Source organism: Eubalaena glacialis, chromosome 3 (assembly GCF_028564815.1).
Source record: "Eubalaena glacialis isolate mEubGla1 chromosome 3, mEubGla1.1.hap2.+ XY, whole genome shotgun sequence".
NCBI lineage: Eukaryota > Metazoa > Chordata > Mammalia > Artiodactyla > Balaenidae > Eubalaena > Eubalaena glacialis.
Window position 1 is genome coordinate 194,839,991 of NC_083718.1, and position 23,039 is coordinate 194,863,029.

General features: G+C 49.9%; 1 protein-coding gene across 10 annotated transcripts in view; it reads left to right on the forward strand.

The window, feature by feature from the left end:
- Positions 1-878: 878 nt before the first annotated feature.
- C3H1orf159 (chromosome 3 C1orf159 homolog) overlaps positions 879-23,039 on the forward strand; it is a 28,004-nt gene continuing 5,843 nt past the window's right edge. For 7 of the 10 annotated variants that reach the window (XR_009700427.1, XR_009700428.1, XM_061185199.1 and 4 more), the window contains exons 1-7: positions 879-912; positions 19,069-19,107; positions 19,194-19,282; positions 19,532-19,706; positions 19,852-20,134; positions 20,259-20,376; positions 20,843-20,918. Coding sequence is in view for 8 of the 10 variants with exons in the window: in XM_061185199.1 (XP_061041182.1) it covers positions 19,211-19,282; positions 19,532-19,706; positions 19,852-20,134; positions 20,259-20,376; positions 20,843-20,918 (724 nt within the window). In the remaining 2 variants the exon portion in view is untranslated. Of the gene's footprint in view, positions 913-1,424; positions 1,585-19,068; positions 19,108-19,193; positions 19,283-19,531; positions 19,707-19,851; positions 20,135-20,258; positions 20,377-20,842; positions 20,919-23,039 lie in introns of those variants that run through there. The other 3 variants (XM_061185196.1, XM_061185198.1, XM_061185202.1) reach the window with 3 other exon arrangements.

Genomic DNA, 23,039 nt, shown 5'->3' on the forward strand with positions numbered 1-23,039 from the left:
AGTTCGGGAGAGACGCGAAAAGCCCGTGTTATAGGTGTCCATGCGGACCGCAGTCTTCGGCGTGGGCGCCCGTCCCGGTCCAGGCCTCTCTGCTCAGACCCACCGGCCCAGACACTGCTCTCCGAGTAGCCGCCCTTGAGGAAGGTCGGCCCCCGCCCAACGGCACAGAAAGCACGACAAGGGCGGTGGTCGCTCTTACTCTCTTTTCTCCAAGCTCCTCGTCACAGCCTTCCCCAGAGGCAGCCTTGGTGCAGACCAGACCCCGGGGATCCCACGTACCCCGACCCCACCCCGTGAGCAGGGCTCCGCCTGAGGTCCCGAAAGTGGCAGAGCTGGGCGAGGGGCAGCCCAGGAACAGCGTCTTTCCTGGGGAACCGCGCACAGAGGATGCAAACCCCACAGAGGCCTTTTCCCGGCCCCGCCGTCCACCGCGCCCGAGCGCGGGCCGGGCCCCCGGGCGCCGGGAGCGGCCCCCAGGCCGATTCCAGAGGCGCAGCGGGAACCCTGTTCGCAGCGCGGCGCCGCCCTCCGGGACGCGGCTGTGTAACCCCGTGCTGTCTCCGGAATCGCTGCCCCGCCGGACACCGACGGGCAGCCTAGCCGAGCGTCCGCGAACAGCTGGCCTCCCGGACAGCACAGGCCTCCCGTCGCTTCCGCTGCCCTATGCAGGGCCCTAGACTACACTTCCCAGGCCGCTCCGCGCGCGCTTGCAGATGTCGCGAGAACACTGGCCTGGCACCTACATGGCGGGGGCGGGCTCTAGCGTGGACCGCCGGGAGGTGTAGTTTTGGGCTGGGAGCCACGCTCCCTGGCACCCAGGCTCGGGCTGCGGAGAGACTACAAGTCCCAGGGGGCGCAGCGCGACCGCCTGGAGGGCGGGGGGTACGAAAGAGGAACCCGAAGGGCGCGGGGGTGAGTGAGGGGCCGGGGGCGGGCGCGCGGGGGGAGGGCGGGGGCGGCCCTCGGGGTGCGGACCCCGGGCCGGGCGGCGGCGGCGGGACGGGGCGGAGGGCGCGGGGTCCGGCCGCCCTGCTCCTCCGGGCCCCCCGCCGCCCCGGAGGGCCCGCGGGTGGATGTATCGCCCCCACAGTGTCCAGTCTGGTCCAGCAGAGTCTGTGTGCGTCGTCACCAGGACGATTTAATTGACGCTTTAGTTTCGGTTTAATTGAGACCGGGGTTCGGACGCGCGTAATCACAGCGTTTCAAGGAGCAGCGTTTGAGCCAACGCAGCTCCTCGGTGCCCGAGCGCCAGGGTGGCCCTTTTGTCCTGTTCCCCGGGCCCCTGCGGGGCCGAGGGCAGAGCTGGGCCCCGTGCTTCTCTGCTCCTCCCCGCGCCCCCGCAGCAGCCTGTGTTAGCCAGAGTCTGAACGGCCACGGTGATCTCAGGAGCTCCTAGAAGGAAATCAAACCTGGGTTTTCCGGAAAGTTTCTCTTCCTGGCACACGCTCACCCCACCTGGCCCACGCTCACCCCACCTGGCCCTGGGCGCTCCTCCCAAAGGCGGAGCAGCCGCGGCTCGGGGGCGCTCACCCCCGCACCCCGGGGGCGCCGCCCGCCCCTCCCTGCATCGCCCTGTGCCGCGAGGTAAGCTGTGATTTGTCGCGTAATTCACTTGAAGAACGACCTCTGGTCACCACAGCACTGGGAATCCCGCGTCCCCAAGGCCAGGGACCCCCCCCCAGGTGGGCTCCAAGGGTCCGCCCGGCAGCTCCGTCTCGGGGCTGCTGAGGCCCCCGAGCCGTAAGTGTCAGCAGCCGGGAGTGTGTCCTTTACGTCGGTCAGATCGTTCACTGCGCTGATCTTCCTTGAGCGTGGGGGGATTTTCAGAATGGGAAGCAGGAGAATGACGAGGTCCGCGGTTCTCATATTGCCCGTTGGCGCCCTTTGGTCGCTGAGAGGCTGACTGGAGGTACCCGCACGGAGGCGCTGGAGATGCAGCGGGCCCTCCTGCGTTGTGCTCGACGGTGGGAGAAGGAAGGGTCAGCACACGTGAACTGTGAAGTTGGTGACCACCTGCCCCTCTCCCCTCTCCAGCCACAGCTGCCCACAGGGCTGGAAGATCGCGTCCGCCCCCTGCCGTGGTCACCCGGGAAGGGCCTCCTGTTGGAGAGCTGTTATGTGGTTTTCTGGCCCAGCACCCAACCGCTACTGATGGACCAGAATAATTCCCCCCCGTTAACTGACGTGTTACTTGTTCAGAATCACAGTGACTTCTTCCTTGAAACCAATGCTTCTAAGGAAAAATGAGAGTCATGAAAGAACACATAGTACAATCATTACCTTGTAGAAATTTTTGGACCCAATTCCTTAGATCTTTGGCTCCAATAAGATTTTCAAAATAGAAAATGAATTGCATTTATTCAGTTCGTGATTACATATAATCCACATAAGTGAAGTGCATAGGTTCGGTTTGCCCAGTTTTGACAAATGTATATAGCTGTGTAACTTGCACACTGTCATGATAGAGCACATTTCTGTCATCCCTAAAGGTTCCCTCATGTTGTGTCCCCCGAATCCTTGTGTCGAAGCCCTGACCCCCAGCGTGATGTTGTCTGCAGGTGGGGCCTCGGGGAGGTGATCAGGGTGAGGGGAGCCCATGAGGGGATCGGTGCCCTGATAACAAGAGGAAGACAGAGACCCCCCTCCCTGCTCACACACCAAGGCAAGGCCAGGAGGACCACGAGAAGGCGGCCGTCTGCAGGCCGGGAAGGGCCCTCACCAGAGGCCGGATCTGCCGGCACCTGGACCTTGGGCCTCCCAGCCCCGGTTCTGTGAGGAACAATGTCTGTCTAAGCTGCCCTGGGCTGACTGAGACCTCGTAAGCCTTCCCAGCCCTGCCCCCCAGAAGCCTGCATGGTTCTGATTTCTGCCACATTCCTTCATGGTGCTGTGTTAGACTCCATGGTCTGTGGAGTGCCCGGGCTGTCCACAGGGCAATGCCCGGCCTGGGACGGCACTTGGGTGGGTTCCTGGCATTGTCTTGGGTGATGGGGTTATGCACATTCTTGCACTTGTGTTCTGTGGGCGTGAGACTGCCGTGTGGGGCCTGGTGTGCAGGGCGGTGTTCACTAGTGTCTTCCATCTGCATCTCCTTGAGCAGTGATGCTGGGCATGCATCCGTCTGCGACACCCGCTCGAAGCATCTGATCAAGATTTTTGCCTTTTTTAATTTAAAAAAATTTTTAAATATTTATTTTTTTAATTTATTTTTGGCTGTGTCTCAGTTGCGGCACATGAGATCTTCCTTGCAGCATGCGGGATCCTCTGCTGCGGCGCGTGGGCTTCTCTTTAGTTGTGGCGCGCAGGCTCCACGGCACATGGGCTCTGTAGTTGCAGCACGCGGACTCTCTAGTTGTGGCCCATGTGCTCAGTAGTTGCCTCGCAGCATGTGGGATCTTAGTTTCCCGACCAGGGATCAAACCCTCGTCCCATGCATTGGAAGGTGGATTCTTAACCACTGGACCACCAGGAAAGTCCCCTGCCTTTTAAAAAAATTATCAAGTTGTAGAGACTTCCCTGGTGGCACAGTGGTAAAGAACCCGCCTGCCAATGCAGGGGACACAGGTTCGATCCCTGGTCTGGGAAGATCCCACATGCCGCGGAGCAACTAAGCCCATGTGCCACAGCTACTGAGCCCATGTGCCATAACTACTGAAGCTCACGAGCCTAGAGCCCGTGCTCCACAAGAGAAGCCACCACAATGAGAAGCCCGCACACCGCAACGAAGAGTAGCCCCCGCTCGCCACAACTAGAGGAAGCCCGCGCACAGCAACAAAGACCCAATGCAGCCAAAAATAAATAAATAAAACAAAATTATAAAAATTATCAAGTTGTAATTTCCTCTAGGTCTTCTGGATACAAACCATGTCAGATATATATATGTATGTATATATAGAGAGAGTGTTACCTCCCATTGTTTGACTTGCCTATTCGCATTATTAATAGCGTCTTTTTAAAATTAAACTCTTTTAGAGTGGTTTTAGGATTACAGAAAGGTGCAGACCGAGGCGCACGTGTGGAAACTGAGGCGCGACGGCGCTCCGTTGCTGTTCCCCGCGCCCCAGGCTGCAGGTCACGCGCTGCCTCAGGGTCCTCTTTCTGCCCGGGATCCCATCCGGGAGCCGACTTTTCCGTGACCTTGACGGTTTTGAGGAGGACTGCTCAGGTGCTTTGTAGCATGTCCCCGATTTGGGGTTTGTCTGCTGTGTGTTCTCCTGGTTAGACAGGGGTTGTGGTTTTTGGAAAGAAGACCCCAGAGGTGAGGTGGCGCTCGCGTCACATCACATCAGGGCACCTGACGTCTGCACAACGTCACGGGGGCTGTCGGCCTGGTCACCTGGCTCGGGGGGTGTCTGCCGAGGAGAGTCGCTCCTCGTCCTGTCCTCCCGTCTCTTTGGCAGCCGCTCAGGGGGGCAGCCCACCCTCCCGGGGGTGGGAGCGAAGCTCAGGGGAAGAGCCGCCTTGTGGCCTGGAGTCCCGTGAGGAGGACGGCCTCGTGGGCGTCGTCTGCGCTGTGGTGGGGGCGCAGCTCGCGCTGCTGGTCTGGCCGCTCACCTCGTGCCAGCCTTGGCCGCCCGGACCTTGTCGTTGTTCTCCCCTCCCACGCCCCGGCCCGCCCCTCGGGAGCGCTTCCTTCCTTCCTCGCGCTGCCAGCCGCTCCAGCTTCGCTTCATCTTGTTGTGTTCCTGCCTCAGCCCTAGAATCACCCAGTTCTCCGGGGAGCGCTGGTTCGTTTCCCTGGAGAGTGGGGTTTAGACGCCAGGCCCCGGCAGCGGGTGTGGGCGTTGCTGCTGGGGTGTCACTGCCTGTAGTCCTCTTAGCAGATATGTAGCTATGTATCTGTTCAGCTGCGTGTCTGTAACCTAAGTGCTTATATGTAACCTTCTCACTGCCATCGTCATCGTTTTCTTATTTGTCCCACCCCAGTGTACATAGAAAGCAGTTTCAGAATTGTTCAGCCATATACCTCCCCACTCTGAGAAACAAATTTATCACCTTGAGTACCATGTTTATATTTGGTTTCTTCTTATCGTTGGTCTTACAGTTCCCAGTCAAAACACTGTCTTCCTGTCCCCTTCAGTGTGTTGGTGTCACACGTTGTGATACAGTTAGATTCAGTGGTCACAGTCTGCTTTCCATCCTGACATCCCTGACATTCTGGTGGGTGTTGTTGATTTTTTTGCATGTATTAAAGTCTACTCTCTGTGATATATCATTCTATGGATTTTGGCAAATGCATAGAGTTTATATCCACCATAATGGTGTATTTTCATGAGCAGAGGTTTTTAATATTGGTGAAGTTTAGTTTATCAATTGTTTTTCTTTTTTGGTTCATGCTTTCTGTGTCCTATTTAAAAGTCTTTGCCTAACCAAAAGCCACAAAGATAGTCTCCTGTAGTTTCTTGTAGAAGGTTTATAGATTCAGTTTTGTGTTTAGCGCCGTGAGCCATCTCTAATTAATTTTTCATGTGATGTGAGTCTAGTAGTTTCACTTTTTATTCCATGTAAGTAACCAGCTGTCCCAGCACCATTTCTTGAAAAAAACTTTCTTTTCTCCATTGAATTGCTTTGGCATCTTATCAAAAATCATTTGACTGTGTTTGTGAGGATCTATTTCTGGGTTCTCTATTCTGTTATATTGGTCTATCTGTTCATCAATCTACACTGTCTTGTGACTTTATAATAAGTCTTCAGGTAAGGCAGTGTAAGTCCTCCATGCTTGTGCTTTTATTTTTTTTACTTTTTGGCTGCACCCCGTGGCATGTGGGATCTTAGTGCCCCGACCGGGGATCGAACCTGCACCCCCTTCATTGGAAGCTTGGAGTCTTAACCACTAGACCACCAGGGAAGTCCCACTTGTTCTTCTTTTTAAAAATTGCTCTGGCTATTCTAGGTTCTTTGTATTTTCATATACATTTCAGAATCAGGTTGTCAATTCCTCAAAAAAAAAAAAAAAAAAGCCTGCTGTAATTTTGATTGTGATTATATTAAATATTGGGTCAATTTGGGGAGAAATTAATCTTAGTAATATTGAGTCCTCTAATCCATTCACATGGATGAATGGAGATACACACATATATGTGTGTGTGTTCATGTTGATATATATATACCATTATTTTATGTCTTTCCATTATTTGGATCTTGAACAGCTCTCAGCAGTTTTATCTTTTTCTGTGTACAGGTCTTACACATCTTTTATTAAGTTTATACCCACGAACAGACTGTTTTGAATGCTGTTGTAAATGATATTTATTTAAGTTTCATTTTCCAATTACTTGTTGCTAGTATATAGAAATGACAGCTGGTTTTGCATATTGACTTTATGTTCTTGCAACATTGCTGAATTCACCTACAAATTATAGTAGGTTTTTAAGATTTCCTAGGATTTTCCATGTGAACAGCCATGCCGTGTGCACAGAGGCACGATCACTCCTCTTTCTAACCTTGTGGCTTTTGCTTTGTTTTCTGTTGTCACTGCACCGGCTTGAGCCACAGGACGGTGTTGACTAGACCTGCTAAGGCTGGGTGGCCTTGGCCTCTTCACTGTTACTATGGCATCAGCTGTGGGGTTTTTGGAGATGCCCTGCCTCACGCTGAGGGTGTCTCCTGTTTTCAGTTTGCTGAGAGTTATCATGAATGGGCCTGAAATTTTGTCAAATGCTTGTTTTGCATCTGCTGAAATGGTTACATGGGTTTTTCATTAAAGTGGTTGATTGCATTGACTGGTTTTTGGATGTTAGGTCGATCTTTTTTTTTTCCCCGAAGTTACAAAGACTTTTTAAAAAATGTTTATTTATTTATTTTTAAATTTTATTTTTGGCTGCGTTGGGTCTTAGTTGCCCCGCGGCATGTGGGATCTTAGTTCCCCAACCAGGGATTGAATCCGTGTCCCCTGCGTTGGAAGGCAGATTCTTCACCACTGGACCACCAGGGAAGTCCTACGTTAAGTCAATCTTATGTTCCTGGAAGAAACTCATTTGGTCGTGTTCTGTCACCTTTCTGTGTTTTACTGAATGCAGTTTGCTAATGTTTTGTTAGAGTTTGGGGTCTGTATTCATGAGGGATGTTAGTCTACATTTTTTCCCTCGTAATGTCCTTGTCTGGATTTCTGTCGGGGTTATGCTGGCCTATATTTGAGTCTTGCTTGCTGGCCTTATAAACGATCTAGGACAGGTTCCCTTCGCCTTTGTTTTCTGAAGGACTTTGTTTAGTATTGGTATTAGTTCTTCCTTAGTTTTTTTGGTAGACTTCACTAGTGAAGCTGTCTGGGTTCACTGTTTTCTTTGTGGGAAGTTTTACAAATATTAATTCAATTTCTTTCCTTTCATCTGAATTCAGATTATTTCCTTTCATCTGCCTAATATGGTTGAATTCACTCTTGTTTTTCTATCTTCTTAAGACGGAGCACAGGTCAGTGATTTCACACTTGTCTTCATCTCTTATACAGCCATTAAAAACTATAAATTTCTTTCTAAGCGCTGCTTTAGTTTCCTACACAAAATCTGATAGGTCGCACTTTATCTTTCTGTTAAAAGTATTTAAAAATTTCCTATGTTTGATCCATCAGTTATTTAGAAGTCTGTTGTTTAATTTACAAGTATTTGGAGATTTTCTAAATATCTTTTGTTACTGATTTCTAATATAATTCCATTTAGTCAGAGAATATACTCTGTATGATTTTCACCCTTTGAATTTGTTGATACTTGTTTTATGGTCAAACATATGGTCTGTTAGTGAATATTTTGTTTGCACTTAAGAAGAGTGTGTATTACACTTTTTTTGAGTGTCATATTCTGTAATTGTCAGTTGAGTCAAATATTGCCCAAATCTTTTATATCCTTACTCTTTTTTTTTTGGTCTACTTGTTCAGTCAATTATTGAAAGAGGGATATTAAAGTTTCCAATCACAGTTGTGGATTTGTCTTTTTCCTTTTAGTTCTCTCAACTTCATGTATTTGCAAGGTATTATTCAGTGCATACAAATCAATACAAGACGATTGATTTATCTTCTTGATGAATTTACTCTGTTGTTGTTGTGAAAGATCGAAGTCTACTTTGTCTGATATCAGTATATCTGCATGAGTGTTCTTATACTCAGTAATTGCATAGACTATCTTTTCCATCCTGTGCTTTCAGTGTTCTGTGTCTTTATGTATAAAGTTTGTCTGTTATAAAGTGCATATCATTTGGTCTTGCTTTTTATCCAATCTGACAATCTCTACTTTTCAAAAAAATAACTATAATAACTACCATTTATTGAGGCACTTTATATGCATTATGTAATTTCATTTTTTCCAGATTTTTTTTTATTGTAGTAAAATATACATAACATGAAATTTACCATTTTAACCATTTTAAAGTATATAGCCTGTAGCATTAAGTGTATTTATGATGTTGTACAACACTTACCACCATCTGCCTCTGGAACTTTCTCATCTTCCCAAACTGAAACTCTGTCCCCATTAAACACTAACTCCCATCCCTTTCCCCAGCCCTGGCACCCACCCTCCTACTTTTTGTCTCTATGGATTTGACGACCCTAAGGACCTCGTATAAGTGGAATCATACATTATTTGTCCTCTTGTGACTGGCTTATTTCACTTAGTATAATGTCACCCATGTTATAGCAGGTGTCAGAATTTCCTCCTTTTTAAGGCTGAATAACATTCCATTGTATGGATGGACCACATTTTGTTTATTCACTCATTGGTCAGTGGATATTTGGGTTGCTTCCACTTTTTTTTTTCTTGGCTGTTGTGAATAATGCTGCTGTGGACACTGGTGTACAAATACCTCTTAAAGACCCTGTTTTTGGTTCTTTTGAGTATGTAATCAGGAGTGGGATTGCTGAATCATATGGTAATGCCGCACCGCTTTACATCTCCACCAGCAGCAGACAAGGGTTCAAATTTCTCCACAGTCATTGTTTCTGGGTTTGTTTGTTTTTTTAATATTTATTTATTTGGCTGTGCCGGGTCTTAGTTGTGGCATGTGGGATCTAGTTCCCTGACCAGGGATCGAACCCAGGCCCCCTGCATTGGGAGCATGGAGTCTTAGCTACTGGACCACTAGCGAAGTCCCAGTTGTTTCTGTTTTTTTGATAGTAGCCATCCTCATGGGTGTGGAGTAGTATATTTGCTGCATTTCCCTAATGATTAGTGACGTTAATCTCTACTTTTTGATGGAGTACTTAGTCTGTTTACATTTAGTGCGGTTATTAGAGTGTTTGGGTTTAAATCTACCATCTTGATGTTTGATTTCTATTTTTCCATCTGTTTCTCTGTTTCTCCTTTCCTCCCTTTTTTTTTTTTTTTTTTTGGTGAATCAAGTTTTTAAAATTCTGTTTTATGTCCTTTATTGACTTCTTAGTTCTGCCCTTTTGTGTTATTTTATAGTGGTTCCTATAGAGATTAAATATGTGTGTTTAATTTATCATGGTCTACCTTAAAAGTTAATCCTGTACTTCACAAACAAAACAGAGGGTCCCAGTGACCACCTTCTACTTCTAGTGCTCTTGGCCGCATATATTTTACTTCTTGTGCTAGAAAATTCTACAACACAGTTTTTATCTTTACTTTAGCTGATAGTCTTTAAAAATAGTTAGAGGTGTATTACATTTAATTGTTAAAGTCTTAGATGCCTTTGTTTACTAAATTGAGAATTTCTGGGGCCAGTGGTTAGGACTCTGTGCTCTCACTGCCGAGGGCCCGGGTTCAATCCCTGGTCGGGGAACTAAAATCCCACAGGCCTCCCAGTGCAGCCAAAAAAAAAAAGAAAGACAGAATTTCTGTAGAACTGCACCGTACTTGGCTAGACATGCTAAATGTATTAGTTGAACGTTGTAAAACAAGCAGTACCCACCGGCTCCTGCAGAAAACCCTCAGACCCCAGGTCAGTGTGGGGGGTAAGTAGAGGCCCTGGAGCCAGGGGCCTGGCCAGTCCTCACCCTGCTGTGTACTCGCTGTGCCGTGTACTTGCTGTGTGATCTTGTGCAAGCCTGTTTTCTCCTCTTAAAAGGGGTCGAGGGACTTCCCTGGTGGCGCAGTGGTTAAGAAAGAATCCACCTGCCAATGCAGGGGACACGGGTTCGAGCCCTGGTCCGGGAAGATCCCACATGCCGCAGAGCAACTGAGCCCGTGCACCACAACTACTGACCCTGCGCTCTAGAGCCTGTGAGCCACAACTACTGAGCCTGTGAGCCACAACTACTGAAGCCCGCGTCCCTAGCCTGTGCTCCGCAATAAGAGAAGCCACCGCAATGAGAAGCCCGCACACCGCAACAAAGAGTAGCCTCCGCTCGCTGCAACTAGAGAAAGCCCACGCACAGCAACGAAGACCCAACTCAGCCAAAAATAAATAATAAAATAAAATAAATTAATTAAAAAAAAAAGGGGGTCAATAATAGGCATTGTTGGGAGGGTAAAATGAGTTAATATGAGTGAATGACTCAGAGTGGTGCTTGGCACACAGCAAGTGCTATGTAATTGCTGTTCTTGCTGTTGTTACACAGTGAGCAGGTTCACATCCCTTGGAGATCCAGGATCTGCAGCAAAAAGAGACTTTTTCATCCTTCGCAAACCGACATGGGCGTGAAAGTCCAGCCCTAGCTGTGTATGTGACGAACCTCTAAGGTGTGAAATTACTTTTCATAGGCGAATAAACCTCAGATTATTAATTTGATTATTCTTTGCGGAATGTTTTAGAGATGAAAGGGGCTACTAAAATAATGTTAAGTGTAACTTACTATCTCAAATTTATCTTTTTGCAACTGGATTCACATTAACCAAGAAGAGTGTTTTAGCATCCATCCCCATTTGCTTCCCTGAGGCCGACTCCTGCCCAGTGGAGATGAGGCTCTGGTGGCACTGCAGTTCTCTCCGAGTGCCCTGTTGCTGACCTCTGTGCCTACCATTGGGTTTCTGAATAGAAAAGCCATGCAGTGGACTCATTTCCAGCATAGAAGATTCAGCTCCAACAAATGACTCTCCCGTAGATGGCAATTATCAGCCCTGGACAAGATACAAAAAGCAGCTACCTGAGGACTCTGGAGAGGGGACAGCAGGCAGATCCTGAGGGCAGCTTAGACTTAGAGGAATGGCCGGCACACAGTGTGTCTCTTGTTTGCACGTCTTTCCTCTGAGGGCAGCACAGTCACTGCAGGGGTGGTGTGGTGGCTAAAACTCTGGTGGAAAGACCGCGCGCTTCCTCGTTAGACTAGGGAGGAGCTGGTATCCACAGCTGCTGGGGAGAAATCCTGGAACGAGGAATTCTGCGAATAAACTCTGCTCAGATTTCTGGCCAGGCCTTGAACCGTGCACACGCACAGGGCAGGGGGAGAAGCCACCTGGAGTGAGAGCGAGGCCACCGCTTACCACAAAATTGACAGCAACACAGTTTGCAGTTTGAATCTAATGAGATTAATCGCCTGCTAAAGCAAAACCATAAACTCTCTTCAGGGGAATATAATGGAATTCAGAGTCTCTACAACATAACATTTGCAATATACATGTTACAATCTGAAATTACTCAACATACAAAGAGCCAGGGAGATGTGAACCATCCTCAGGGAAAAGACAGTCAACAGACACCAATCGTGTTATGACCCAGGTGTTGGATAATCAAACAAGCACTTCACAGCTGGCTTAGTAACTGTGTTCAGTGAGGTAAAGGAAAATACACTCATAATGAACAAAAACATAGGAAATCTCGGTAGAGGAGTAGAAAATATTTTTCAGAACAAGCCAGTTGCTGGACTTCCCTGGTGGCGCAGTGGTTAAGAATCCGCCTGCCAATGCAGGGGACACGGGTTCAAGCCCTGGTCTGGGAAGATCCCACATGCCGCGGAGTAACTAAGCGTGTGCGCCACAACTACTGAGCCTGTGCTCTAGAGCCTGCGAGCCACAACTACTGAGCCCGCGTGCCACAACTACTGAAGGCCGTGCGCCTAGAGCCCGTGATCCACAACAAGAGAATCCATGACAATGAGAAGTCTGCTCACTGCAACGAAGAGTAGCCCCCGCTCACTGCAACTAGAGAAAGCCTGCACGCAGCAACGAAGACCCAAACGCAGCCAAAAATAAATAAAATAAACAAATTTAAAAAAAAAGCCAGTTGGAAATTTTAGAACTGGAAAATATAACACCTGAAATAAAAAAATTCACTGAATGGGCATAATAGAATGGAAATGACAGGAAGTAGTCAGACTTCAAAGACAAATCAGTAGAAATCATCTGGTCTGAAGAAAAACTGGGGAAATGATTGGGGGAAAAGCATGAAGAGCCTTAGGGACTCATGGGGCAGTGTGAAGTGTCTCACGCAGGGTAACTATGGAGCCCAGAGGGGAGGCGAGAGACACGGTGGGGCAGGAGAAGTACTTGAAGAACAATGATCAGACTCTTTCCAAATATGGTGAAAAACGTAAATTTATAGATTTAAGAAGCTCAGTGAGTCCCAAACAGGATGAATATGACTAAAACCATACCTAGGCACATCATTTTCAAATTACTGAAAACTTTAAGATTAACTTTAAAAATCTTGACAGCAGCCAGAGAAAAACAAGACTACATACACACAGCATTGCAAAGACTAGGAACTTATCATCAGAAGGCAAGTGGAGCTGCATCTATAAAGTTCTGGAAGAAAGATAGTCAACCCTCCAGGAGTGTGTTAAATACAAACATTTTCAGAAGAAGGAAAACTACTAGAATTTGTTGCCATCATCTGTGTACTGCCAGACATGCTAAAGAAAGTCTTTCCAGGCTGAAGGAAAATGACACCAGAGTGAAACTCAGGTATTTATGAGTGAGTGATGAGCATTAAAAAGGGTAAATATCTGGGGGGGATGTTTTCTTTAAAATACGTATTTAAAGAAAAAATCAGAACATGTCTTGGGTTTGTAATGCATGCAGATGTAATACGTATGATAACTGTAGCATAAGGAACAGTGAAGGGGATCTGTGGACCTGCAGGTTCTGCCTTTACATGAAGTGCTGCAGTATTAATTCTAAGTAGGCTGTGAAACAGTGGGGATGTGTGTTGCAGTCCTAGAGCAATAACCATAAAAATAATGCAGAGAATCATAACTAAAGAACCAAAAGATAAATTGAAAGGGGATTTTAAAAAATATTCAAATAATATAAAACAGGAAAGAGAGAAGAGAGAAATAAAACACCAGAGAGACAGCAGAAAATAAATAATAAAACGGTAGCCTTAATCCAACCATAGCGTCACTATACATTTGCCAATGCCCAGCATCAAGAGTGATCCTAATGTAAGTACGGACTTGAGGCAGCAGTGATGTGTCAGTGTAGGTTCATCAGAGTACCTATCTGGGGCAGGATGTTGACAGTGGGGGAGGCTCTGCTTGTGTGGGGGCAGGGGGTGTATGGGAACTCTCTTACTTCCTGCTCAGTTTAGCTGTGAACCCAAAACTGCTCTAAAAAAATTAAGTCTTTTATGTATTAAAACCAAGGAACAAGTAGAAAAATAATAAAATGGTAGACCTAAGTCTAACCACAGTGATAATTACATTAAATGTTAATGGACTAAACTCTCCACTTAAAAGGTAGAGATGATCAGAATGGGTAAATAAGCAAGACCCTACTACATGCTGTCTATGGGAGATTCACTTTAAATATCAAAAACACAGGTTGAAAATAAGTGAATGCAAAATGTGTATGTATACAAACAGCGTAAGAAGGCTGGAGTGGCTATATTAATATCAGATAAAGTAGATTCACAATATGGAGTATTACTAAAGAGAACGAGGAAATTCTAATGAGAAAGAGGTGGTTTCATCAGGAAAACATCAATTATGAATGCACCCAATAAAGGGAGTAATAAGCAATCATAGTAGGCAATTTTAGCATCTTTCTCTTACCAGTTATTAGAACAAAAGACCTAAAGAAATCAGTAAAGACGTAGAGGATCTGAACAGTGCTCCCAGGCATCTTGACCTGATTGATATTTGTGGAAAGCCACACCCATCAGAAGCAGAACACAAATTCCTTCTAAGTGCATATTCTCTAACAAAGACCAACTGCTGTGCCCTAAAACAAGTTTCTAAGAAAAGTAAAGTACAGCTGTATTTATTTGCATAGGACATGATTATTTATATAGAAGACACTAAGAAATCTGTGAAAAACTGCTAGAACTATTAAGTGAATTTAGCAAAATCTCACAACTCAAGGTTAATATGCAAATTTTACTTGTATTTTTGTATACTAACAGCAAACTGTTATGAAATGCAATTAGAGGCCACCGCAGCCCCTGGGAGCCTGGAAAAGGGGAACTGCGAGCGAGTGAAGGGCTCAGTCCCCGGGCGGCGGCGGCCGGGGGGGTGGGGCGCTGCTGCTGCGAGGGGCTGGCGGTGGTCCGCACCAGCCACGCTGAATAAAAGCAGGAAGGAGAAGGGACCACCAGAAGCGGGACAAGTGGACAAAGTTCGAGAGAAGGACAAGACATAGTAGAATCAGACTGCCGCTGTCTGAGAGCTGGGGCTACAGAGCTTGAAATTACCCCGGAAAACCTCTGAAATGTCGGGCCCTTCACCGCTCCCTCCTGAGGACTCCAGGGGCAGCACGCCACGTTGAGCATGACAGTTGGCAGCTCACTGTGTATGTTTTGCAGGAGCACAGACTGAGGTGCTTCTGTCCCTCTGGCCTCGAGTTAACCGTTGCTTTCCATCGTGGTCTCTTTCCCCTCAGTGTTCCTCTCCGTTCTTCACTTCTGTCCCACCGCCTTACCAAGTGTGATCGACTCACGCAGGTGAATTAGACCATTTTTTCGCACGCTCTTTTCCTCCCCTGTCTGCCAGTATTCTCTGAACTTGACTGTTTTAACCTGAACCGTTCACGTGGGTTTGCAGTTCCCACGCTGCTTTTCAAACTTTCTGATGTCACGTCACCATGACAGTCAGCACTGGCTCAGGTTACCCTGTGGACATACCTCTGTTAGGACAGTTAGCACATCTGGGGCTGCCCAGCTCAAGAGGTGCAGAGCAGGTGCTCATCCGGGGCAGAGAAGTAATCCCAACAGAGAAAACGTTAAAGAGCTTGGCCTGCAGTTGACTTAATACACCACTTCAAGCGTGGGGAAGGTCCTTATACAGAAGTCCTGGCCGGTGATAATCTGGCCTCAAGGAAAACAAAGGAGCAGGTGGCTTACATTGCAGACCGCTTTGTGGTTAGAACAGGGGGACATTTTTTGATGTCGTGGGTTTTTAGCAAGAGGATGAAGTCCTGCAGTAAAGGATAGAGTGCTTCAGCCAGGGGCTAGTGAATAAAATGCTGACTCCTGATGGCCATAAACGATGGCACCTAACGTCTGTGGCCCTGCTCCTCATCTCTAAAACGACTTGGTGAGTTTCAGATTTGGCCATTTTTAAGTTTATGGGATAGATTAGGCATGACCCCTCTTGAAAGTTTCCCTGCAAGATATATGGCAGGATATGTCTTTCAGTGTAACAAAATACTATTAAAAGTTGTAACTGCTGCTGTGCAACTTTTGCCTTTTAGTAGAAACTTCTATTCTTTGAATGACGTGTATTGGTGCATCTTTCTTTGCTTTTTTTCTCTTTCAAATAGAATGTTTAATGTTTGACTTGCTTATCCGTATGTCTCCTGGGAATCAGTTTCTGCCCAATACTTCCTGCTGGTTTATTTCATAGGACACTTTTAAGGAGTGAGGTTGCAAATGGGTTCACAGGTAACTTGACCTTGGAAAACTGTGGAGATTGACAGAGGGAACTCGTCTTTGAGCACCTGTTCTCAGAGCAACATTCAAATCTGTAGAAACATACCTAGGCTCATTGGATGAACATTTAGAATTCTTGTAAATTGCTCAGAGATTCCTAAAGTCCAGTTTAGAGGATCAGACCATGCGACTGTGTTATTATTTTAATTTGTGTAGTGTTCAAAGTTACTTTTAAAAAAAATTAATTTATTTTTGGCTGTGTCGGGTCTTCATTGCTGCGCGTGGGCTTTCTCTAGTTGCGGCGAGCAGGGGCTACTCTTTGTTGTGATGCGTGGGCTTCTCATTGCGGTGGCTTCTCTTGTTGTGGAGCACGGGCTCTAGGCTTGTGGGCTTCAGTAGTTGCAGCACGCGGGCTCAGCAGTTGAGGCTCACGGGCTTAGTTGCTCCGCGGCATGTGGGATCTTCCCAGACCAGGGCTCGAACCCGTGTCCCCTGCATTGGCAGGCGGATTCTTAACTACTGCACCACCAGGGAAGTCCCCAAAGTTATGTTTTAAAAAGTGTTCGTGCTTTTTGTAAAGTGATTTGTTCTAAGCACATTAAAGGTCATTCAAGTGTTGTTCAAAAAAAAAAGAAATTAGAGAGTTAATTATATTTACAATAATACCCAAAGACAAAATAGTTAGTAAAAGTTTAACAAAAGATGTGTAAGAGTGCCTCTTCACTGAAAGCCACAGAACATTGCTGAGAGAAATTAAAGACAACTTGAAGGGGCTTCCCTGGTAGTCCAGTGGCTAAGACTCTGCGCTCCCAATGCAGGGGGCCCGGGTTCAATTCCTGGTCAGGGAACTAGTCCCACATGCCGCAACTAAAAAAAGATCCCGCGTGCCGCAACTAAGACCCGGTGCAGCCAAATAAATAAATAAATATTTTTAAAAATAAACAAAGACAACTTGAAGAAATGGAGAGAGAGCATGTTTGTAGATTAGAAGACTCAATATTGTTAAAATGTCAATTATCCCAGTTAAGATTCCAGAAGGCTTTTTGTAGTAATTGACAAGATGATTCTAAAACATGGAAATGCAGGTGACCTGGAATTGCCAAAGCAATTACACAAAGCAGGGCTTCACTCTACCTGACTTCAGACTTTCTGTAAAGCTTCAGTAGTTGAGACTGTGTGGTACTGGTGACACACAGATGAATGGAACAGAATAGAAAGTCCAGAAGTAGACCCACACACAGACAACTGATTTTCAACAAAGATGTCAAGATAATTTAATATGAAAAGGAAAGTCTTTTTAACACATGGTGCTACAACAACTGGATATACATAGGAAAGAAAAATGAACTTGATCTTTACTTCACACCATGACACAAAAGTAACTCAAAGAAAACACAGGAAATCCTTATGACCCTGAGATCAAGGCAGAGACTTCTTAGGACGCAAAAAGCAAGAACCATAAAAGAAAAAATGGATGCATTCGATTTTATCAAAATGAAAACATTTGTTCTTCTAAAGATACCCATTAGAAAATGAAAACACAAGTCACAAAATGGGAGAAAATATTTACAGTACATATATCTGACAAAATACATGAAGAGTTAGCACATAACAATAGACAGATGACCCAGCCGAACAACGTGGCCCAAAGATGTGAATAGACACGTTATGAGAGACGTAAGATGTGTGAATGGCTGACAAGCAGGACAGAGGTGCTGACTATCGCTAGTTACCAGGGAAACGCAGGTTGGAACAGCAGGAGAACCGCTGCCCGCCAACCGGTGCGAGGCCACTAGCTGGCAGGGCCAGAGCAGGTGAGCCGCCCAGGGCAGCTGGGGCTGCACACGGAGCCGCTGCCCGAGAACAGCAGGGCAGCTTCCCAGAGAGTTCCCTTGACCCGGTGCTTCCAAGTATTTACCCAAGAGGAAGGAAAGCAAGCGACCGTGCAGGAACGGGCCCACGAACGTCCCCAGCAGCGTTAGCCACCAAAATGTGGAAACAGCCACATGGCCATCAGCAGGCAGTGGGCAGGGGAAGTGTCCTCGCAGTGGATGCCACTCAGCCACGAGAGGGCAAAGTACGGAGGAATCTGAAGATCGCTGTGGCCATGCTGAAGGGCAGGAGACCGACCCATGGTGCGCGGACAGTGTGGTCCGTTCTCCTGAAATTCCAGAAGACACAGTCCACGTGCAGCGGCAGGGCTTGGCCGGGCGGGCGGGGGCCGTGGAGGGGCCGCACGGTGTGGATACTACTCAGTCGTGTCCACTGAGTAGCAGAGAGAGGTGTCCACTGAGACCTGATTCCTGAATCAAAGGTGTCAATGCGGCTGTGACATGTGACACCAGTAGTTGCCAACTGAGGGGATTTCACCTTCTAGAAAGGGGATGGTGCCGCAGGGAAGAGCAGGTGTTTTTAATGGGGGGAGTTGACGTGGGGTGGGGAGGGGCGGCATCCGCTCCATCAGCCTGGACTGAAGCCAGCACAGAGCGAATGGCAGGACAGACCCCAGCCCGGGACCCCCAGGCCCTGGGCCAGTGGGCGGAGGGGCTTCTCGTCTCCCAGCCCCAAGTGCGCCCTCTCTGGAACCTGAACCAGTCCCCCTCACGCGCAGCTCCACCCTGCAGCTGTTTTTGTTAAGAAAAAAGTCTTTTTAGAGGTGACTTTTATGTGTTTGGGACAGATTATAATTGTGGTTCCCACCTTTCAGAATAAAAACCCGACTAACAATTTACTTCCGGGGTTGTGCAGGCTGGTGTGTTTCCCCGGTTACGTTAGAAATGTGGCGTCGTGAGCACTGAATCACGTGGGCTGTCGCGTTTCATGTGGTTTTAGTGTTAGGAAGTTTACTTGCAGTCTGTGGTCGTATTTTGTCTGTTTGCTCACTGGATCCATCACCCCGCCAGAAGCATCTGTACCCAGTACTGCCTGTGTCATGGCTTTTATTGCCCCAGCTGGATGTTTTTCACACACCCTTCCATGATGACAACAGGGCAAACGGCACAAAACTGTAAGACCGAGGGCCCCTGACCAGCCTGGCCGCCCCAGAGGCACCCTTGCCATTCCGTCTGTGGGTGAAAATACTGGAAATCGAATTCGGGTCTTATGAGGACAGGATGAGATGGCGGGTGGGAGCGCCGTCCGAGCTCTGGGGCAGGACTGGCTCACCCAGACCCCCTCTGCTCAGTCCTCCTTCCGGGAAGCAGCAGCGAACGGTGGAAAACTGGCGGAGGAGGGAGTGTGTCCGTCAGATCCTGATCCGGGTGGGCTGAGCCGTGGGGGTTCCTGATGAAAAGTCCAGTTGGACCCCGAGCCCCAGGCGTGGTTTGGCTGCGCTTGACCAGCAGCACGGCCTCACCTGTCCACCTCGATTTGCAGGCCCTGGACCGAGGGTCTGCCGGGCTCCAGGAGGGCCAGGTAAGCATCCTACGCCCTGGCCCCGGCCCGGTGCCCTGCCCTGCCAGGCATCGCCTGTGGCCACACAGCACCCCTCTCTCTCGCAGACCCTGAGCTCCGGGACATGGCGCTCCAGCGCGCCATCCTCCTGGCCAGCCTCCTGGTGGAAGTTGCCAGTAGATCCTCAGGAAGTGCGGTGAGCACCCGTCACATGGCTCGTGGGCTCTTCTCCCAGGGGCTCTCCCTTCCACCTTTAGGTGCTACCCTCGTCCCGGCCCCCGAGATGCTGACCGTGCCCACTGTCAGGGTCAGAGGGGCCTGTGCCTCTGGGCGGGCAGCAGACGCACAGCCCCACCCCCGGCACCGGCTCCACTCTGCCTGCTAGAACCTCCTTTCCCTCTGCCCAACTAGACCTCTTTCTGGAGCTGAAATAGGGTCTCCACAGAGCTGCCCCCACTGGCACTGGCCACAGCTAGTGGGGTGGACAGAGACGCCCACTTCAGGCTCAGACTCGGCCAGGTCATGGCTCTCCCAAGCCGGTGACACAGGTGTGCCAGGCTGTGGTTTCTGGAGGTGCCCGGCCATGTCTGCACACACCCAGCTGCTCGTCCTGCAGGATGGTGAGCCTTCCAGCCACTCTGTCCCTGCCGGGTTGGGTGGGACAGGGCAGCCAGGCATCTCTCTCGGGCTTGGCCTCAGCCCGCTGGTGTCCGGGATGCGCCCACCATTCCTCAGTCGCCCTGAGGTGCCCCTTGCAAATCACAGTGTGCCAGTCCTGGGAAACCAGCTCGGCTGGGACGAACACACGGAGCAGAGCTGCCCCGGATGCCGCTGTCTGGTCTGTGAGTGCAGTGCCCACACCGCCCACTCCTGCACGTGGGCCTGGCAGGCGTGTTTGCCTCCTCCCCACCTTGCTGCTCTGGGCCAGACCTTTCCTCTGTGGGGGCCAAGCTGGAAACCCCGATGCAGGTGTCTATAGGATTGCAGAAGCATCACAGAAGCGTCCAGGAACGTGGGCTGTTTGGTCGGGAGCACAGGCAGACACACTGTGAGGGCTGCACAGGCCTCCCACTAGGGAGGCCAAGGGGGCCTGGATTTATCTTCCTGTTTCACCACTGCCCAGAAACACATGTGCTTCCTTTCTTAGCGGCTTCATCTTTTGATTTTCAAAGCCACCAGCTGCAAGTGGCGACTAATATAAATAACTTCACGGTTGAAATGCCTGCCCTGTGCCCACCTGTGGCCCACAAGGCGAAGATGGCAGCTCTTCCCGTGACCCAAGAGACCCCCGTGAGAAAAGAAAGGGCGGCAGGGAGGCCCCAAGGGGAGGGTGGGTGGGCAGTGGAGGAGAGGACCACCCCCTGCCCACCAGGCTGCTCCAGCCCACCCCCAACAGAATCTCTGGGTGGGCCCCGAGGGATCCCCCGAGGGGGTCTCCTTCCTGCCTTTGCGAGTCCAGGTGCCACGGAATGTGCCCTGGCAGGTCCCAGCCCAACACTTCGGTTGTTGGTTCAGTCACCAAACGCTCGCCGGACACCAAGTGCTGTCCCGGGGAGCGTCCGTGCAGTGTGGCCGTGCGTCCTCACCTTGCTCTGGGTCAGCGAGGCACAGTCACCGGACGCTGACTACAAGAGGCCAGAGCCCCAGGTGTTGGGGTGCGCTTGCTGGGAGCCCCTCTGCAGATACCACCCTGGGCCTGGCCCGCACAAGCTGCCCGGCCGCAGGGTCTGGAAACTCACCACTATCTCCCCTCTAGGGCCAGCAGCCCAAGTGTTGTGTGGACGTGGTGGACACCAACGCCACCTGCCCAGGCACTAGCCTGTGTGGCCCAGGTGAGCTTTGGCATGAGCCAGCCTAGATGGCCTCGGGAAGGAGGGGCCAGACGGGTGGGCAGAGGCAGCGAGGGTGATGGGGCCTCGTCCTGGGAGGTGGGGGCAGGACCCCAGGAGGACACGGTGGCTCCAGGCCTGCGGGGTGGGGGCAGGTAGGACTGCCTCTTCCCTCGCAGGGAGTTTCAGCTGGCCTGAGACAAGCTGACATAAGACAGGAGCAGCAAAGTACAGAAATGTGTACAAGTTTTACGGGACACGGGAGGAAATGGAGTCCCAAGTAAGTGGCAGAATCTCAGCGCTTACACATCAGGTTGAACAAGGAGGCGATTGTGGGCAAGTGGCTGAAATACTGGGGCAGCTGAAGGAGGACGGGGATGATTGTAACATGGTCGCCCAACTCCCTTCTTCTCCTGGTTGGGGGGCGGGGGGCAGCTCCCATATGGGGTTTGTCTCCTCCCCACTTGAAACTTTACCTTCAGAAAGTTTCACATATTAAAAGCCAAGTTGGTAGCTGTGGAGAGATTTGGGTTAGAAGTTGTGGGACAGGAGGTCGGCAAAGGGGAGATGAAACGGATGGAACAAGCAGAAAAGAACCAGATAAGCAGCAGCTCCCGTGTCTCACTGGCCCTCAGTCCTGGGACAGGCCGCCCCGTCAGACTCAGTTCAGGAAGAGCATTGTGGGTGGGCCCCCACCAGTGAGGCCCGTGTGTGTGGGCAGTAGGCGGGGAGGGGACAGCGTGGAGACCCTCGACGCAGGAACTTTCCCAGTGGCCCGCCGTTGCCGCGACCTGTCGAGGTGACGGCCTGAAGGTCACATCAGTTTGCAGGGCTTCGGGAAATGGCAGTTTTGGTTCTTGTGATTCCAAGTCAGAAGGGTGGGAGAGAAGAGCCCGACAGTGGGGGAGGCGGGGAGGTTTCAGTGTCCGGTCCGGTTCACAGGCGGCTGGGCCTCGAGGACGGTGGGCAGGACTGGAATCTGCTCCGACAGACGGATCGCAGCTTCCTACTGAACGGTCGCTTCTCTCCACTGCCAGCCCCCTTTCTACCAGAGAGAGTCACAGTGACACTCACTGTCTTAAAAATAAGTCCAGCCTCACTGAACTTGGCCTGATTGTTTAAGGGAATTTGGCCACAACAGCGATTGACCACAGAGGCTCTTTTTAGGTCCGCATTGCTGGCCTTTTCACAGGGCCTCTCGAGTCCAGGAAGCCAAGCCAAGGACTCAGCACCAGACTCTGCCTGCAGTACCTATAGGTTTGGGTGAATTCCTCTTTTCTTGAGGTCTCCACATCCTGAGGTTCCTGGCCCTGCCAGGCGGTGACCTTCCTTACTCACTGGGTAAGGCAGGGAACCCAGTGAGCCAGGCCCTGGGCTGTTTTTCAAGGGGCTTTAAGGCTCAGCAAAGTCAAACTTCGCTCCTTAAATCTGGTCACTGGTCCTGGCCCCCAGCTGTGCTTTGTCCCTGCACACACAGCGCAGGGCCTCCTTGTGGCCAGCAGCCCTGGCAGCTTCACCAAGGAGCCCAGGTACCTTGGGGCTGGCGAAGGGAGCTCTCGGGAGAATCGTTGCCTTGGCGACAGGCCTGTACCCAGGACCCCATGTTCCTAGGCCTCCTCGAGCAGCCCCCCAGAGGTCAGCCCCTCCCAAGAAATGCCGAGTGAAGGGAAGGAGCCCAGCTACTTCAGAAGAGAAGCCCTGTTCTTACGAGAAACGAAGGCCTGTTCCTGATACTGTACGATTCCACGTTGGGTCTGACGTGGCCTCCTGGCTCGGCGCTCAGCCCATCTGCCCCCGTCACTCTTCAGACCCTGCCATCTGCTTGGTGTCACAGCAGGAAGGCCTTCCTCTGAGGGGACCCGTTTGTGTGTAGACTGCATGCTGGTCAAGTCTGTGCTGGCCTCCAGCACCTGCAACCAGTATTTCTCCAGTGCGTTCTCTCAGCCCGTGCTACGTGCCAGGGTGTTAAGAAGAAATAAACGTGTAAGACACAATTTCTGCCCTTAAAGGGCGCAGTTGGCAAGGTGGGCTGTCCACAGACCAATGGCTGGCAAGAGCTGGACCACTCCCAGCTCCAGGGCGGGCCGCAGGCTGTGGGGAGGCCACTGGCCGCGGCGTTGGTCA